Source organism: Aulonocara stuartgranti (assembly GCF_965226115.1).
Source record: "Aulonocara stuartgranti genome assembly, chromosome: 18".
NCBI classification, from domain to species: Eukaryota; Metazoa; Chordata; class Actinopteri; order Cichliformes; family Cichlidae; genus Aulonocara; species Aulonocara stuartgranti.
In genome coordinates, this window is record NC_138954.1 from 10105482 (window position 1) to 10124924 (window position 19443).

Consider the following 19443-nt stretch of genomic DNA (forward strand, 5'->3'; position numbering starts at 1 on the left):
AAAATCCCTCTTTGCATAGATATAACCAAGAAGAGGACTTTGATGCAATTTAATTAGCATTGCATTAAGGCACTTTATATAGTAAGTTAAAGACCCTACAAAAATAGACAGAAGTCCCATCAGATGACCCCCTGCAAGCAAGCTATTGGCAAAAGTGGGACAAAAAATTCCCTTTTAACAGGATGAGACCTTCGGGAGAACCAAGCTCAGGGAGGTGCAGCTATGTTGTGACCGGTGGGGTATGAGGGGAGAGAGACGGGACAAATAACACACAGGTTAGAGTTAGAATATGACATGCAAAATGGTGTATATGTATAAGCAACTAGAGTGAAAGGAGGGTGAGTGAAGAAGAGCTCATGGTCCAAGAAACACAACAAATCTGTCAAACATGGTGAAAGCATTGTTATTGCAAGAGCATGCATGGCTGCCAGTGGAACTGGGCCACTGGTGTTTATTACTGATGTGACTGCTGATAGAAGCCGCAGGATGAATTCTGAAGTGTACAGGACCCACTCTCTGCTCAGAGTCAGCCAAATGCTGCAAAACTGATCGGACAGTCCTGTACAGTGCGAATGGATAATGACCCCAAACATACTGCAAAAGCAACCCCAGAGTTTCTGAAGGTAAAGAAATGGGACATTTTTTTTAATGGTTAAGTCAGTCACATGATTTCAACCTAGCGGAGCATGTTTTTTTAGTTATCAAATACAAAAAAACTGAAGGCAGAGAGTTGCACAAACAAGCGCCAACTGAAGGCGGCTGCAGTAAGGGTGTAACAGAGCATATCAAAGAAGGAAACAGTATTTGGTGATGTGAACACTCATATTTAAAATCATGTCAGCCTATGAAAAATGGAGAATTTCCTAAAACAGTTGATGCAATACTTTAAATTTTTTATCATTTAAGCTACATTTTGTCATATACGAAGGCAAAATAACAAAAGCTGGGTCATAGTGCTAAATATCCGTGAACCTAACTGTATGCGGTGGTATTAGGACATTAAAATGCGGCATCATATTTAACAAAAATGAAGCTCAAATGCCATGAATTCCTGGTGATGTGCACGAGCAATCATCCTGGTAAATGACTGTCACCTTCAATTTTACCTATTTAGCTGTGCAAAATGCACACGCTCAGTAACTAACAAACAAACAGCAGAGCCTGACCTTGTGAGATTATCAGGAGTGAAAATAAATCACCACACAAAATTACAGTTAGAGAAATTTGTGTATATCATGTTGTATTCTAATGTACTCAATATATTTGTGTTTGTATGTCTTGTGATGTCTTGTTAAGTGTATATCATGTTGTATTCTAATGTACTCAATATATTTGTGTTTGTATGTCTTGTGATGTCTTGTTAAGTAAAATAATCAACTTAAAGCTTTAACTTTCTGTTTTGAAATCTTTGAAGAATAAGATTAAATCTAGTTTAGGGGTTTGCAGCGTCAACATGTATTGAGTTTGCTGAAAGAATCGTGCCACTGTTGGCTGAACTTGTTTTCACTGATCTTTTCCTTTGAGCTCAGTGTTATTAAATGTTAAAGTGTTGTTTTCCCCACTAAGTTTCATGCACAACTGTGTGCACTGTTGGCATCTGGAATCTAACACACAATTATCTTTTTAGTGTAAATATGTTTTTATCATGCTATTTTATTTTCAAAACAAATAGTTGACTTTCACAGTTACAGTTTTACGATGAAACTGCAAATCTTCTTCTCTGCTTATCATTCAGCCCAAGCTGTTAAACCACAGAAAATACTGAAAGGCCACATTTAGATTTGCTCTAACATATATTCAGGTTTTATTCTGTGCACTGGTCAGGCTTCTCATGAATGTGCTTTCTCTCCCTCCACAGAGGAAGTCCCTGATCGCGACCAGTCTGATTGTGGCAGTGTCGCTCTTTGTGGTGGTGGTGAACTATTCTGAGAAGCCCTCCTTCCTCTTTCAGCCTGTATTTGGCGAGACGTTGTTCTCCAAGCAGCCATACAAGCCTTACAAGCCCCACCTGGGATACGTCAGCATTCCTAAACAGGAGGTGAGGAACAAACACCTGGAACTACAGGGAAGACACACATAGGTTAAGCTGTTACATCTCACTAAGTGTTCATTTATTTGTAGATGCTAGATAACATTTGCACTTCTATTCTCATGTGTTTTTTCATATTATTCGCATAAAAAAAATCAGAAGACTGTCAATTGTTTTCGAAACTGTATGTAAATGCGATGAATGTTAAATTATCAACATATGCTGATAATAGATGCTGATGATTTCTATATGAAATTTAAAAAAATGCTAATTCAGTGGATTTCAAACTTTGAGGGTCAGGTGCATCTGCAGGCGAGGTGCAGCAAACTAAGCTAAATGTATCAAGTCAAAGTAAGGGAAATGAACTCGATTGTCTTTAGGCAAAATAAACAACAAAAGATTTTGATTCAAGTAAAATATATCTTTTATCATTTTATTTTTTAATCACTGAAGATTAACAATAGACCCGCCAGGATTCAAACTCTCTGGAACAAAATGATCCCTCTTGCAACAACAACTGTGGTGGCAAAGACGTCATTTCTTAAAGAACTCAAACTTCTTTTTTATGTCTTTTTAATTATTATCCATCCATCCATCCATCCATCCATCCATTTGCTTCCGCTTATCCTTTTCAGGGTCGCGGGGGGCGCTGGAGCCTATCCCAGCTGTCATAGGGCGAGAGGCAGGGTACACCCTGGACAGGTCGCCAGTCTGTCGCAGGGCCAACACACAGGGACAAACAACCATTCGCACTCACATTCATTCGCACATTCACACCTAGTGACAATTTGGATTGTCCAATTAACCTATCCCCACAAGCTGCATGTCTTTGGACTTTGGGAGGAAGCCGGAGTACCCGGAGAGAACCCACGCAAACACGGGGAGAACATGCAAACTCCACACAGAAAGACCCCGGCCTGATGGTGGAATTGAACTCAGGGCCTTCTTGCTGTGCGGCAACAGTGCTAACCACCGTGCCACCGTGCTGCCCTTTTTAATTATTATTATTTTTTAATTTATCTTTTATCTAACTACAGTCCCCAATATATTTATTTCTTTATGTCTAGCTAGCTCAGCCTCATGTTATAGCAACCGTCACATCAAAATGTGTGAAAACAATCCAGCGTGCTGCAGCACTGATTTTGGGGTGTGAACTTCTTTCCAGCTCTTTGAGTTGGGAATTATTTTACTAATTAAGCTAAGTAACAAACTGATAAAATACTGATCAGTGCAGACTGTTGTACCACACAGCGGGATTTAATATTGTGTCAGTCAGTTTCATTAAATGCCCTCAAAAACCACCAGTACTGCAACACAGTGGAGTTCAGTGGCCTCAGTTAGCAGAGGTGAAGCCTTGGATTGACGTGATTGGCTCCAGCAACTTGTGTCTGCCCCCTTGCCAATCAAATTGGCCACACCCCACACATAAACACACACACTTTTAAACCATAATAAAAGCCAAAGGGTTAACTTCAAATGTGATAAAGAGCCAAGAAGTTCCCAGTAGGGCTGGGCCATATCATACAGTTCATGGTAATACCGGTATAATATTGGGCAAAGATAAGAAAATGAAATATCGCGATAGAATATGGGTTAAACGCAGTGCCTTTGTTTTCATACTCACATGGCGGAAAAAGTATGGCGGCGACGGAGAATGAGAAGGGCGAAAGCAGATCGTTGAATGAAACGGATGAACCAGAACTGGTTTGTAAAAATGCTGCAACTTCAGTGGTGTGGAACTGGTTTAGCTTTCACCCGTCAGACTTTGCTAAGCTACGAACCCGCATCGCTTGATGGATTGTCGGAGCATTACGGCTATCGTAGGCAGGAGCCTCGCGGAGTGATACATACTGTGCTTCAACATAATATTACCGTATTGTGTGTGTATAACCTCTCTTTAAGTTTTGTGGATATTATACATGGTTATGCTGAGGATATGTCGGCCAATTTCCACCGGAAATGCCTTTTGGTCAGCAAGGAATTTGCATTTGCACTGTTAAATTTTTATATAACTTTAATGCACATAAAAAACAGCTGCTTGTTTAAGTGAAAATACATTGATGGTTTTTGTTTTTTGCACTAATAAAGTTGTGGAGTTGTAAAGTGTTTTGTCTAGTGTCAATTATATCATCGTTATCGCAAATTTTCAAATGTATATCATGATAAATATTTTTGGTCATATCTCCCTGCTCTAGTTCCCAGTAAATAACAGAATTCAGGATTTCAGTAAAACTAACAAACAAAACCGAAGGTAAAAAAGTCATTTCAGCTATCAAGGCAAACTAAGAAGATTAAGAGAGCATAAGCAGATTAAAAGATGTTTTTAAATTAATGACAGAGGTGCAGGTGTAATTCTTCAATATTTGGCTTTAATCTTCCTAATATTAATAAAGTATCTTTCACATATTCTTACATATATTTTATTTTAGAGGAAAATGTTTCTGCTGCTTATGATAAAGGCATCTCACATTTTACATAGATATACATTAGGGGAAATAATTAGCTAAATGCCAGCTGAATTTGCTCACTTAAGAAGTGTACGTGTCTCTAATTTTTATGGCAGTTTAATTTTCATTTCATTTCTTGCAGTTGGTCATCAGATTTGAACAGATCTCAGGAGTTTTTGGCCCACTCCTCTTTACAGAAACACTTTAGAGCCTTTAGGTTTCTTGGCTGTCACTTGCCAACTCATAGCTTCAGCCAACTCCACTGATTTTCTGTAGAATTGAGGTTTGGAGAGTGGCTATGCTACTCCATGACCTTGATGTGCTTCTTCATTAGCCACTCCTTTGTTGCCTTAGCGGTATGTTTTGGGTCATTTGTCATACTGGAAGACCCATCTATGACCCAACTTGAAGCTTCTGGCTGAGGGATGGAGGTACATGGTGTTAGACTGAGGGCAACTGATGTTTCTTTTATATTTCTTCCTTTTTTGAATAATTATTCTAACCTTTACAGTTCTTTGGTCTTCTCTATGCTGGTGGAAGAACTGGAATGAAACAAACTGATTCTGTGGTCAGGTGTGCTTTATACATGAAACAAGATGAGATCAGGAGTAACTGACTGATTGTAATCTCTCATCTGTGTGTGCAGGAATCAGGGATTGTAGGCAATCAAATATATAATCTGTTTCTGTCTCTCTCTATTAAAATGAAACAACCATAAAATTAGTGACTTTTAATTTCTTAGTAAGCAATCACACTTGCAAATTCAGCAGGGCATCAAATACTTATTTTCCCCACTATGTTTTTTTGTAAACATTTGATAATGCAACACATTTGTAATATAATAATACTTCATACTTGAGTAACCCTTTCTCCTGCAGTACATTTATATTCTATAAGCATTCACCTTCACAATGAAGGTGTAGTCTATTCAAAATAGAGCACCCCCTTAAGAGTTTTCTTAATTTATTATATCAGATTCTCTGTGATGGATCTGAAAATGCTCGTTTTAATGTCCCTTGTGAGTGTTATTTATTTTTAATCCGAAACACCCGTGTCCGTGATCCCATTCCTCTGCCTTCAAACAGCTTTGTGCTGTATATTCCCTGCACAATTTATGGAAATTGAAATATCAAAGCCTTTTAATTCCCACCACATCAAAATGTAAAAACCAAGCTGTGTTTATTGTTTGGGAAGGCAGCCTGTTTAAACACAGCCCATTGTGCTTATGCTATTGGATATTGAGTAGTCATGGTGAAAAAATGTTTTAAAAAATGTACATTTTACTAAGCATGAATGTGTGTAACATTTCCGGGTGAAAATGAGAATTCGAAGTCAATTCATGTGAAGTGGATGTCTTATATTCAGCAGGATGATACTTGCAGATTAATGCAGAGCGCCATCCTCTGCCTCTGGAGAGTTTCATCCACACAACATGGGCCCAGAGGCAATCACACTTTACACCAGTCTCTACGTCTGCACCTCCTTCTGCCTCCAGACAAGACTGCTTAAATCACTGCCCTCTCCCCATGGAGATTTATGTAAATCATCGTAAAAAAGACTGGCAGCTTCTACAGAATTAGGCCTCTTTTGGCTCAAATTCCCCCACCAGTGAGTTCTCTATATCTAATCAGGAAGGCAGTGATTGGCCTGAGAATGAGTGTCAAAAGTGCTCTGCACTCTTATGAAATTTCTGACAAAGGATGGATGAAATTGTGGAGGTCTGGTCAAGGCGATACTCCCGCGCCAGGTGTCATAAGTGATGAAGTCGGGAATGAAGGCCTGCTGTGTGAGCTGTCAGCCTCTGTTAAGTACACAGCAGCACCTTTAGAAGCTGTAGCATTTCACCTGGACAGTAAGGCAATCTCACATGATCCCCAGTGAGGTGTCATTTGAAGTGTTATAAACCTCTCGCAAACATGTATAATGCATAACCCGGTAGCAGGGGTATGGCCTGCCTTATTTTATTCATTTGATTGAGTCTGTCTTCAGCTGTGATAAATTGTTCCTGCGCTGCTTTCGGGAGAAATAGAAAACATTTTTCTTGTGGCACTTTACATCCATGTGTCTGGTCCATCACAGAGCGAGGGAGAAACTCTATATTTTCATTTGGACGTGAGCATTTTAAATGCAGGCCTTTCTCACAACGTTTTCCACTGTGTGTGTTTCGAAAGTGGTCTGAGTTTTGGAGCACTTTGTGGATATTAATGGACGTTAATGAGAAAGCTTCTTGTTTGTGGCCCGTGTTGCACCGGCTAATAAAATATGCATTATTGTATGTAAGTCCTCTCTAAGTTGTTATCAGCTCCTTGCAGACAAGAGATAAAATAAAATTGCTTGCACCAATTAAAACTTGTCTTCATAAACATCTGTTACATAACATCCAAAACCATCTGCTTTGATTGTGCTTTGATTGCTCAAATAATGCCAAACAATTAAACCTGTGTTAGTGAAGAATTATGTGTTTCAGAGTTAGTGTTGGTGTTTAGATTAGAATGTCTGGGAAACATCTGGTTAAAATGCCTTTTTTTCTTATTTTTATTAGTTTATAATGATAAAATGTTTTTTGTATTTATTTGTAGTATCCAGGTTTACCTTGTTATGAAATAGGATTTGTGATTAAATGTCAGATAAGATGTCAAAAAGACATTTACACTCTTCAATCACTTTGCAACTGGATCAAACCTTTTGCAGTCAGAACTTCTTTAGTTCATTGTAGCATAAATTCAACAAGGTGTTGGAAACATTTCTGAGAGATTTTGGTCCATATTGACATGATAGTATCACACAGCTGTAGATATGTTGACCACACATGCGTGATGGGACGCTCCCGTTTCACTACATCTGGTGACTGTGGAGGTCATTTGAGCACAGCAAACTCATTGTCATGTTCAAGGAGCCAGTTTAAGATGATTTGAGCTTTACCTTCTATAGCAAATCTGCTTCAAGGTTTGATATGTTGTACATTCCCAGATGCTCTTCTGCATAACTGGTGACGTTTTCACCCACAGAACTGCTGGATATTTTCTATTTCGTTTTTTTTGTAAACCCTCTGTAAACCCCAAAGATGGTTGTGCAGGAAAATCCCATTGGATCAGCAGTTTCTGAATCACTCAGATCAGCCAGTCTTACAACAACCGTGCCACGTTATTTAAATCACCTTTCTTTTCCATTCTAATACTCACTTTGAATTTCAGTGGGTTGCCTTGGCCTAGTTTACATGCCTAAATATATTAAGTTGCTGCCATGTGATCGGCTGATTAGATATTTATGCTACTGAGCGGTTGAACAGGTTACCCTCACAAAGTGGCCAGTGAGTGTAAGTTAGCTGCTGCTACTTAGAAATATTGAGCCTCTAATTTGAAAGTAATTTGTAAGTTACCCAACCCAGAAAGCACTATAGGTAGGGGAAGCAGCGTAATGGTGCTGTAAACATTCATTTAGCACCATTTGTTGTTTAGACAAGGATTAATAGGATTAATTAAACATGTATAACAAAGCCTTTAATCTAGTGAGGGATGTTTGGTGACTCCTGGTCTAAAAGTTTAAAGCTTAAAATACTACAGCACGCAAGTCCACTGCCATGCTAGCAGCTCAAGGTTGTGCTTGTAGCTGTGTTGAAGTAAAAAGACAATGCAGGTTTCAAGCAACATTTTTTCTAATATCCAGCAGGGGGCGACTCCTCTGGTTGGAGAAAGATGTGTGATTGTGGTAGTTTGTGGGGAAAAAACAATCACCCCATTGCTTACTTGTTTATGACCTTGGGACACTTTGTTTTTCTTTCATGTTCTCAAGCATTAAATCCAAGGATTCATATGTTTCCATGTCGGATAATGTCACAGTCGCACTTTTTGAAAACAGTGTTGGAGCATGATCAGAATTATTGTAACCATGTGCAACAAAGTTGTGTTTTGTTGCCCTTGAAACAGTTGCTTTATAGACAGCGACTTGGTGTGTAATCACTCGCTGTCAGCTGCTGTCTTCAGGGTGCCTTTGTTTTGTTGAGACGGCCATAAAACAGCAATATGATGGAGGCAGTCTGCTATCAGTTTGTGATAACACAGCAATTAACTGTGATGAATTGGTTAAAATTGCAAATCTATTATCCATCTGTGTACACAGAAATTCACATTAACTACTTACATGCAGAATTCAACCAGACTCTCATAGATCTAAAGCAGAAATTCAGAAATTCCTCAACAAATAGTAATGTAGTTGGTGCAGGATGACGATTTGACTGCAAAATGACAGGTACTTGGCAGCCTTACTGTTAGAGAGGAATATAACCAGAATGCAACAAGTTGGAAACTAGTTAAGTCAAGTCCCCTTAAGCAAAGAGACATGTCACAGGCGAATTGTGCATAGACCGATAGCAAATGTGTTGGCACATTTGCTGTTTGGAAACCTTTGCCAGTCTGCCTGTGATTTATTATAAATAGTTAAGTCTTTGATTGGAGACAGGTTGCCTCCCTCTGGGTGACCTGTGCAGTCGCCTCTTGATTAAAAGGGGTAAGAGTGTGGCATGCTTAAACTCTGGGCAACTAGCTGGTGACCACAACTCCTTCCAACCAGTTATTGAATGTGAAAAAATATAATTGAATCACTGGAAGACCACCCAATTTCCTTTGTCACAAGGAGTTTGTGGTCCTGCTTTCACTGTAGTGTGAGTGAGCCATGAAATGATAAAACTGGGTATGCTTTAGTAAGTGGAGGCCATGTATTTGAAAACCATGCCCGTGAGTAATCTCCTAGACACTCTACCCTTTGCATGCCTCTTCTAGCTCCAGAATCCCAAGATGGCAACAGCCAAAGGTCAGACTTGAGGTTTCAAAGCACAATTAGTCGACAAACACAGGGACTGCATGCTCACAGTGAGAATACTATGCTAAAAGCTATTATAGTTATTATGGTCACCACCTCCCTTTTGCCGTTTCACTCGGTTAACATGCTAAAAGTAAAATGTTGGGTAATTAGCACTACATCATCAGTTATGTATAAAAACAAAACAAAAGAATAAAAGCAGTAAAACAATCAAACAAAACATCCACAGAACTTTACCTGGTCCTATACTTGCATTATATAAAACAAACTGTAAGCTACTCAAGATTAATTGAACAAATAAAAAACTAAATCACTACAAGGAATCTAAGTAATCAAAGTTTCAAAAAAGGTTGCCTCCCACTGGACGACCTGTGGTTATTATTAAAAGAACTCATAAATAGCTCGTGCAGAACTAAACGTGGGGATATTTTCATGTTTCGTTAATGTACCTCTTAATCATTTGTTTCTGAGAAGGGGTTTCAAATGTGAACTGTACTTTTCTCCTTTATTTTAATGTAAACACCCCAAGAGAAGCATTTGAAATGAACCACTTTCCCCCATGGAGACAGCTGAAGCTAATTTTTTAAGCAGAAAGACTTCGAAGTCCCAGAGACATACAATGAAATATTTGGCAAGTTAATGTAATAATTATTTCTTATTAATTAATCGTGTTCAGAGCATTTTAATGAACAAGCCAAGGTTAAGTTCACACCCCAGTGCTATAATTTAATGATGGTTGTGTCCCCGGCATTAAGCCTGCTTTTTAAATAACCCACTTTATTTTTAACACGCTCATGCATTAAAAATCTAAAGCTTTGGTGAGTCGATTTCGTACTTATCAGAGTGCCGGAATTACTCGGATTATAAAAGTGCACTCTGTTTGCGATTACTGCAGGCCACACTGAAACAGCGCCGTCGTGAACATGGAACTGAAACATGAATCAAAGCGAGGAGAGGAAGAGGAGGAGGCCGTAACATTTTTATTGATTTATAGGACGTAAAACTCAGATTTATTGGGAGCCAGATTCCAGTGCATACTGAATAAAAAGTGTTCCAACGGGGTTTGTAGTTATTAGATGAGGTTTCCACTCTTCTGTAATGCATGTAAATGAGATTAGAAACAATAATGTTCACTGCTGGTTTTATTTGTGTGACTGTAAACTGCTCACATGCCTTTTAAAAACCAAAACCTCAATTTTTGTTTATTTGTCACTAAGCAGCTACTCTGCAGCAGAAGTATGGTGAAATGCCTTGCTCAGGGGCTCCTTGTTGGTAGGTTTCCAGTGACAAACTCATATGTTTCACATACAGTTAGCCAGTCAGTGCTCCCCACAGAGCCCAGCCAATCTGTGTGTGCTAAAAGGCATGATGGAGTTATGGGCTAGGCTGAGGGGTGATGATGGACGAGCTGCTGACGGCTCAAGGCTGCGGTGATGTGTATCTCAACCACCCAGTAAATGGAGACTGGGTCCAGAAATCCTTTCTTAACCCGTGATTGAATCCATACATGAAAGACAAGGCAATACCAGCAGCGTCAGCTGGAGTTATGTATGAAAGAAACATGTCAGATACAAAAGAAAACCAATGGTAGTTTTGTGTAGTTCCCTTTTGCAGCAACCGATCTTGTGTGGTAAGCGTGTTGTGAGTGCTGATAAGCCAGGAGCTGTAACAGTTTTTAGTGGATTGTCTTGTGCTTGCACTCTAAAACTCTTGTGCTTGTTGATCAAATGCCAAAGAGTTTTGCGTTCGAAACCAGAGTGCATTAAAAGTGCAGCAAAAATGCAATTTGCATTCAGACCAGTGACATTACAGTTATTCTCCATTAAGCAAATGATGAACAGGGTTTAGTCGTGACACAGTGCGTTTTCTTTTCCCAACTTTGCCGCGCATTCATTTACTTAAGTAAGTTTAATCTCATCAAAACAAACCAAGCATATTAGCTTCAATTAGGTAAATCTCCCATTTTGGATTCAGTGAGGGCTTTTTTCCTCGGTTGGCAAAGCGTAGCTAAGGGCTCTTACTGAAGATTCATTACAAATCCCCTTGCTCCTGTAACATATAATAAGATATATAAAAAATATATATATACAGTAACAGTAAGATAAATGACACAGCTTGCTTGCTTCTCTGTCATCCTCGCAGCTGTAACCTCTGAGGTCCCATATTCAATTAACTTAATCTATGTTAGTTCTGGGCAGTGTGACATCAGTCTTGGGGAATAAAAGAAAATTATAGAGGCCCGTAAAACCCTGATTAATATTTTTTTATGAATAATCACCAAATGCATTTTGTTTAAAGTCCCTTGCCAAAACATCACTTTAATAATATTACTGAACACATATAAAATATATCACAACTCTAACAAAACAAGACGAAACTGCGTCAAATGCATTATAATTTTGAAGGAAACCACTTATTCAGTATTTAAAACTCATTTAATTTAATGAAAGGGAATGTACACTCGTGGGTCCTTTTATTAGGCACAATGAATTTGAACATGGCAAGGTTGTTGACGCCAGATGGGCTGATCTGAGTAGTTCAGAAACTGATGATCTACTGCAGGGGTGGGAAACTTCAGGCCTGCAGGTTTTAGATGTGTCCTTGATCCAACGCAGCTGATTTAAATGGCTAAATGACCTCCTCAACATGTCTTGAAGTTCTCCAGAGGGCTAATAATGAACTAATCATTTGATTCAGGTGTGTTGACCCAGGGTGAGATCTAAAACCTGCAGGACACCAGCCCTTGAGGCCTTGAGGCCCTGATCTACAGGGATAGGAAGGCAGCAGTAATTCAAGGAACCACTCGTTTCTGCTGCAATAGCTTAATGGTAAGGTCAGAATTTGGTGTAAACAGCATGAAAACATGGATCCATCCTGCTTGTGTCAACGGTTCATCAGGGAAAAAGAGGGGTCCAACACAGTACTAGCAAGGTGTACCTTATAAAGTGGCCAGTTTGCACAATTTAAAGACTGAATATAAAAGTCTCCTCATTTCATGTGTTTAAGGTTTTTAATGTGCTTTTAATCTTTAAAAAAACTGCTGTTTAATGTGTTTTCAGGAGTTCGTTTCAGCAGAATATTTATCAGTAAGACAGCGATCATAGAGTTTTCTAACATCATTAAGATTCTGTAGGAGGACATTATTTTGTTTTGCCTTGATAATTTCAGTGTATTTAATATATTTCCCTGTCGGTTTTCATGTATTCGTGTCTTCCTGGTGATGGTGCATGTAAAGACCTTGTTCTCCAGCAATAGAAGCCGGTGATAAAGCGCTGCAGTATTTCGCACTGTGATAAATTTCCTTTCTGCTTGCTGGCTGTTCTAATTATCTTGCTTTCTTGTGGCTTTATTTTATGAACTGTTCCACAGTCCTGCTGAACTTGCACTGATAGAAACTGATGAAAGTTGCTGAGCGTTCTTAGATTATTTAACTCACACAAATCAGACAACAATGCAGGCCTAAACAAACTTTCTTTAACTTCTTTGGAAGTTAAAAATGTTCAGGCTTTCCTATGTTACCGTTAAAATTGATTCTTAACCTAAGATTTGCACAAGGTAAATGAACCTGGAACCTCAAACCTAAAGGAGCCACGCCAGTGATAATAGCAGTGGCAACAAAATTCAATTTTTGGTGTTGGGTTCTTTTAAACGTGGCTTCTGCGGCACAAATTTCACAGCGTGCACAGTGGGGTTCAAAGCCAAATGACTGAAGAATGAAGAAAATGACAAGATGGCGGCATTGACTTTGAACCCTATCCTGAAAATAATCAGGCCTTGGATGGATGTCAGGAATACAAAGTCTTAATAGCAGCCCATATTTTATTTTGATGTTTTGAATTGGTTTGGTAGTTTTATGGTGCTGTTTGTTTTTGTTCTGATCAAATTATTTATGTTAATACATTTTAAAAACACATTTTTCCTCAATAAAGTTTTATTACACTCTAATAAACAGTGAAATATTAGATAAACTGAACTGGATTCATTTCAGGACCATGGACAGCGTATGTGTTGTTTCACAATGATCTTATGGACTGTGCTGTTTTTAGTAGTTGAAATGCACTAATTCAGCTGCATGCCCTTTGAAAATACGTAAGATATAGATCACAGGTGCTTCTTATTTGTCTGTTACCTTCATTAGCCATAATCATTGTTGATTCATTTTGGTCTTTGGTCCTTGCTATGAAAATGTGTGATAGGAGAGGCTGGAAGTCTAAATTTGGAAGCAAAAACTAAGTAGCCTTGACAGGTGCTCTGCAAGTGCCCTTAAAGTTCTAATGGACTTGCTTCCTCTCCTCCAGCCCTTGAAGCTGAACTGCGAACTGTGCAGCATCGTGTCCAGCTCTGGTCAGATGTTGGGCCAGGGTGCCGGCCCGCAGATAGATCGGTCTCCCTGCATCTGGCGGATGAACAACGCACCCACACGGGGGTTTGAGAACGATGTGGGCCGACACACGACTCTGAGGGTCGTCTCTCATACCAGCGTTCCCCTGCTGCTGCAGAAGCCCCAGTACTTCTTCGGCCAGGCCAACGACACGGTCTACGTTGTGTGGGGGCCGCTCCGGAACATGAGGAAAGACGGGAAAGGCATTGTGTACAACATGCTGCGGCAGGCGTCGGAAAACTACCCTCATGCCCGCATCTTTGTCACCACAGAGGACAGGATGAACCACTGCGACATGGTCTTTAAGAAGGAGACTGGAAGAGACAGGTGAGTCAAACTGCAGTTGCCCTGTTTTTGTTTTTGGCACAGCATCACTGAATTCCACAGCAGACCTCCACTTTTTCACTCTGACAGATTTGCTGCTCAGCACTTTGACATCTACCCCTCTGTTTGTTGCTATAATATTGATCTTATCAGTACTGATGGTCTGTTCATTGCTCTGTGCTTTTCTCGTCTCAAATCTTCCCTCTCACGAGGCTTCATCAAAGTGAGTTTGCCTCTAAAGAGGCTCTGCATGGCACTGGGGGCCATTTTTTGAAAAATGAGCTCTTACACAGCGCCTTAGAAGTGTGCTGTGCCTGGGTTATAGGCATCAGCCAAATGCTGGTCTGGGAGAAATCTGGTTAATGAGGTAGCATGATTCTGGCAGTCTTTCTAAGCACCCCCAGACACAGCTGGTCTCACAACTTCTCCGACAGCGTCTTGGCACATTCTGAAAAGCAGTGAATTGATTTAAGTTGCAGATCAGTTAAAGTTTTTAGGGATATTTTACTACAACCTGTGTTAAAACTGCAAACCGCAACTTAAAGAGAGGCTCACCTGGTTATTTTTTTTCCCTGTCAATTCCCCAGAGAGAATTGCAGGTTAATGAAAATGGGATCAAAGCTCGAGGCCTGCTTTTGTTTAGGATGAACCTAATTTCTCAGATTAGTCTCTGCTCATTTCTGCAGCGCTTTATACCTCTGCCTTGCCCACATGTCATCAAGACCTGCCTTAACTTCTTAAGAGGATTAACGTGTTTGGTAATGGGCGTAGCATCCATTCCATTTCGGCTCCATTGTCTCACCGTTATTCATGATGGCAGGGTTAACACTGAATTTCATGTAGAGCATCCATGTTCATCTTGGCTCAGCTGTTGCGAAGGCCCACAAAGCACAGATAGAAGCGTGGGATTAGGGAGGGATGTTCGGGGAGAAGAATCTCATTACGCAACATAATGCTCCTGGGTGAGATGCAGCACTTCAGTCGTTGCTGATTGGTATCACAGACCAAACTCAATCTGTAACAAGAACCCCGTCAAATGAAAACGTGATGAGCACTGAGAGGTTCGTCTGTATGTTTTTCGATCATTCTTTTTGTGCTTGCCTCAAACTTTGCTGCACTTATTTCAGTATTTTAATGTAATCACAGGTAGTGAAGGGGATAATTGCCGTTATGTTGAAATAATACACTAAGGCACTGCTCTGAAATTCTTTATTTCACTCAGACATGAAATATCTATTAAAAAACATGGTCCTTTCCTTCCCTTATCCATGCAAACTACATTTATTAATGTCTACAGCAATATTATAACTCTTAAAATACCACAGCAGCTTGTCTGCCGTTACCTTGTAATTTGTGCGTGTCTGTGTTTGCTGGTTTACTGTCACTGCTTTCTGCATGCGGGGATAATCATCAGCTTGGCAAAGATGGAACACTGATCGAACACAACTCTAATTATCCAGATTGCCGCAAGCAGCCTAGGAGACGTGCCGTCCCAGCTTCGACTTGCTTACTTGATCAAGGGGAGAGAGGCGTCAGCGCTGACTGATTAGCCAGCCAACCGTGTAACTGTCTCTCAGCCTGTCAGGAAGCTCAGTCATCTCTGGACAGAGGAAATTAAACTGTGGGGTAATTAGAAAAGCGGTTATGATAATCTAAATGGAGCTACAGTGAAGACCACCTCAATTAAGCTGATTTAAGTCAGGAGCAGGTCAAAAGGAGGTGCAGACTACGTCACGACCAGGATCACAGTGTGAGACAGCGCCTGGCATAATGCGCCACGTTCTTTAGTTTAGTTTTTTCCCGCGTCTTTGATGCTTATCTTCCCTGTTTGTCTTTTGTGCCCCGCCCTCATTAGTTTCATCCATCATCTCTCTGCCTTCCTAATCCTGTCTCTCCCTCTATCAGTTTGTCTGTTTGTTGTTCCATGCATTTTCTGATGTGTTTGTACATTGGACTCTGTATTTATCTGGACTGCAGTCAGACTGTAGTCTTTCCTTATTGGCTTTATTAACACTCACTTTTTGCTGGTTGTGCTCCTGCTTTTGTCTTTGTTTAGGTCTTTCTTTTGATAAACATAAGAAGATATTAGGAAACCAACGATGTGCTAAAGCTGAGCAGACTCTGTTTATATGCGAAGTGTAGATGAGAAATTCAAAATCTTCTAAAGTTGTTGGGCCCCCTTATTTACTAAGTGTATACTGTTTCTCTGTTATAGTTAAGTTAGGACGTATAGACCCTCTTTAATGTTGTTTCTGTATCTGAGCCTCGCAGATATATGCTAACTGAGGCTCCTCTTCTTCTTCAGCATGCTGCAAAGTCGTTTCCCTTGTTTGTTAAACAGACTCAAGTCCTTAAACCATCTACTTGTCATTCTACAACAGTAAAGCTTTTATTAGCACTATTCATGTGTAGCACACCTTTAAGCTAAGCTTTTAAAATCTCATGGTATACACTACAGCCTCCGGGCTCACAACGTCCAGGACACCAAATGTTTTACGCTTCAGAAAAGACGAATCACTCCTAGATTAGGGCTATTTTTTCAGCAAAATAATTCAGCCTTCAGACAGCAGCAACCTGGATGCATTGTTGTGGATCAGGTGACTGCAGGCACTCTGTTGGCTGCATTTTTGGACCTGACTAGCACATCCATGGAAATGTGACACATTTTCTCAATGCAGCCCACACCTATTGTGATTGAGATTGTGTACTGTGGATTCCTCCTATGAATTTAGTGTTATTTTTTGCCACAGTTTTTGAATGCATCAGTCAGAGGATTGCCTCGATATAAAAGCCATAGCCTCAACATAAGGACTCACAGATGTCAGCAAAGTCCTAAGGGGGAGATTGCTGAAACTATTAGAATGATTGTGATGGAAAGTACAAAGACATAGTGGCTGGTATAAAACACTGTGACATGAGCACAAGGTAATTAACACATAAAAAAACCATGCAGAAGCATTAATGATGGTAATGATGGCGACCACTCACGGCGGCCAAGATTCACTGCAGAAGTCAAAATCAGTTGTCAGTCTAACAATAACTCACCAGGTGGCAAATCATTATCAACCCCTTATGTTACTGAGTAAATATTCAGTTAAACTTTAGAAAGAAAAATAAAAATGAATTTTTCTGTAGTGAGGTGTCACACTGGAAGATTCAGCTTTTCTAGTATCCATGCCGTACACGTTGACATGTGGACTGGATTGAGGATAGAGTCGATTGTCTATTGTCGCAGAACGTGTTCCTCAAAGAAAATTCAAAGAGCTGCTCACAGCTTGAAAGAGAGTACAAATGGATTGTGGTGAAGCAGCAATGCATCAGAGAGCGAACAAATATAAATGTTTGGGGGGAAAAAATAAACAAATTTGTTCTTTTAGGATGTGCTGAGATGTGGAACATTCTGAGAGAGCTTCATTTTAATCCAATTATTGACACAAAAGACAAGTGAGTACATATTAATACATTTAAAAATCTTCTCACAGAAAAGTATCTGTTTGTCTCAAGTCTAATGGCATGATGACGTCTTGGGTTCAAATCAAGTCAAGACCATTAGTGTCCTCCGTGTCTCTCTCCTCATCCATCCTCTTCTGAGAACTAAGAGGTAATGATGATAATCTAAAAGCGATAAACAGGAAATGGCCAATCCAGCTTCTATCTGGAGCCATGATAATGAACAGTCCTGCACGTGAATGTATTTGACAGCCACTTAAACATATGATTCATAATTGCGCACTGCGGCTGGAAGTTGCACGAGCTGAGGCTGGGTGTTATCAGCAACACCTCCTGAGCTGCAGTCGCCGGCTGTCGGAGCGTATCGGCACTGGCCTGTTAGCGGCAGTAGATAACGGGCCTGACGACGACACAGGACTTTAATCACACTGTCACTTTATAGCACTGCCACCTAGGCCTGCGTGACCTGGGTCTCTGCTTCCCGGCCAGCTGCTCCTTCATGGCACCACCGTGTGTTTCTGTTCAAATGTGTGCGGAAGTAGATTGTGAAACGAATGTGTGAGTTTTCACAAGTGTGTCACCACCCTTCTGTTTATGATAGTGTGAGCAATGTTCTTTCTTCCTGTGAGTCTTTATTGCCTAATGCTGCAGACTTGGCTCAGGTGGCAGAGTGGGTGGTGCACTGCACCCAGGTGGCTTGGTGGTTTGATCGCTGGGAGCAGCATGGGCCACAGCCATCTTTGAAGGCCAAGCTCCTCCTGATGGCAAGAAGACGTCTTACTTGGCAGCTCTACTGCCATTTGTGAGTGACTGCTTTATAGACCTGATTTAAATATGTACAGTCACAACTGTATTTGTTTTAGCTGTGAAACATCTTAAAGATCAGACACATTTCAGCTTTTTAAAATGCTAATCTGACTTAAAAAAAAAAAAAAGTAACACATTATCAGTTTTATATAATGTCTTCAATGGTTAAAAATGCTGCAGCTATTTTTTTCTAACAAGTAGAAAGATAATGGAGCACATTACAGCAGTGTTGGCCTGTGTTGGCTGCCAGTACAATTTAAAGTCACTATAAAAATTATAGTTAATGCTCATCAGCCTTGACATAGTGAAATCCCAAGATGTCTTTCTGAATTGTTGTGCTCGAGCTTGTCAAACCAGCATCTGGTGAGTGTGCAGGAACTCGACCTTAGGTGTCAGAAGGTTGAGCTGTCTGTATGAAGACAACAGCTACTGTTGACTGCTCCTTCATTCAGAAGAAGTCCCCACAGCAGGTAGCTCTGCATGTTTAATTTGGTGGTTTTTACCCCGATGCCCTTCCTGAATCATACCCAAAGGAAATTTGTGTTTTACCCCCAGATCGAACCGGGGATCTTGTGTGACAACAGAAATGCAACCAACAACTTTCTTAAATAATAACAATCAATAATCCAGTAATTGTTACATTTTTCAGAACTGCATTGGATGTTTTGTTGACCTTTTTTAATTCAAATTCAAATTTTTTATTTTATTTTATTTGTCACGTACACAGTCATACACAGTACGATATGCAGTGAAATGCTTAGACAACTGCTCGTGACCTAAAGAAAAAAAAAAGAGGAAAAGGCTATGAATAAGATAGGAAATAAATACGAAAAATTAAGTGTAAATTTAACTAGGAAGGAATAAAATATAAAAAGTTAAGGTTAAAAATGAAATAACTGTACAACACAAATTAGAATGAAGGGTAAATTTAACTGGGAAAGAATAAGATAAAATATATAAATTAAAGTTGAAAATAAAATAACTGTACAACAAAATACACAGTATAGAACTATATAAGAATGTATGAAGAAATATATATATATATATATATATATATATATATATATATATATATATATATATATATATATATATATATATATATATATATATAATATATATACACACACACACACACACACACACACACACACACACACAATAACAGCAGCTGTACAAGTATTAAC

General features: G+C 39.7%; 1 protein-coding gene across 2 annotated transcripts in view; it reads left to right on the forward strand.

Annotated features, from left to right (window-relative positions):
* The window catches only part of st6galnac3 (ST6 (alpha-N-acetyl-neuraminyl-2,3-beta-galactosyl-1,3)-N-acetylgalactosaminide alpha-2,6-sialyltransferase 3), a 113372-nt gene that overhangs the window by 40104 nt on the left and 53825 nt on the right, over positions 1-19443 (forward strand). The window contains exons 2-3 of one of the 2 annotated variants that reach the window (XM_082514834.1): positions 1859-2038; positions 13593-14002. In XM_082514834.1, coding sequence (XP_082370960.1) covers positions 1859-2038; positions 13593-14002 — 590 coding nt within the window. Of the gene's footprint in view, positions 1-1858; positions 2039-12031; positions 12123-13592; positions 14003-19443 lie in introns of those variants that run through there. The other variant, XM_082514835.1, reaches the window with a different exon arrangement.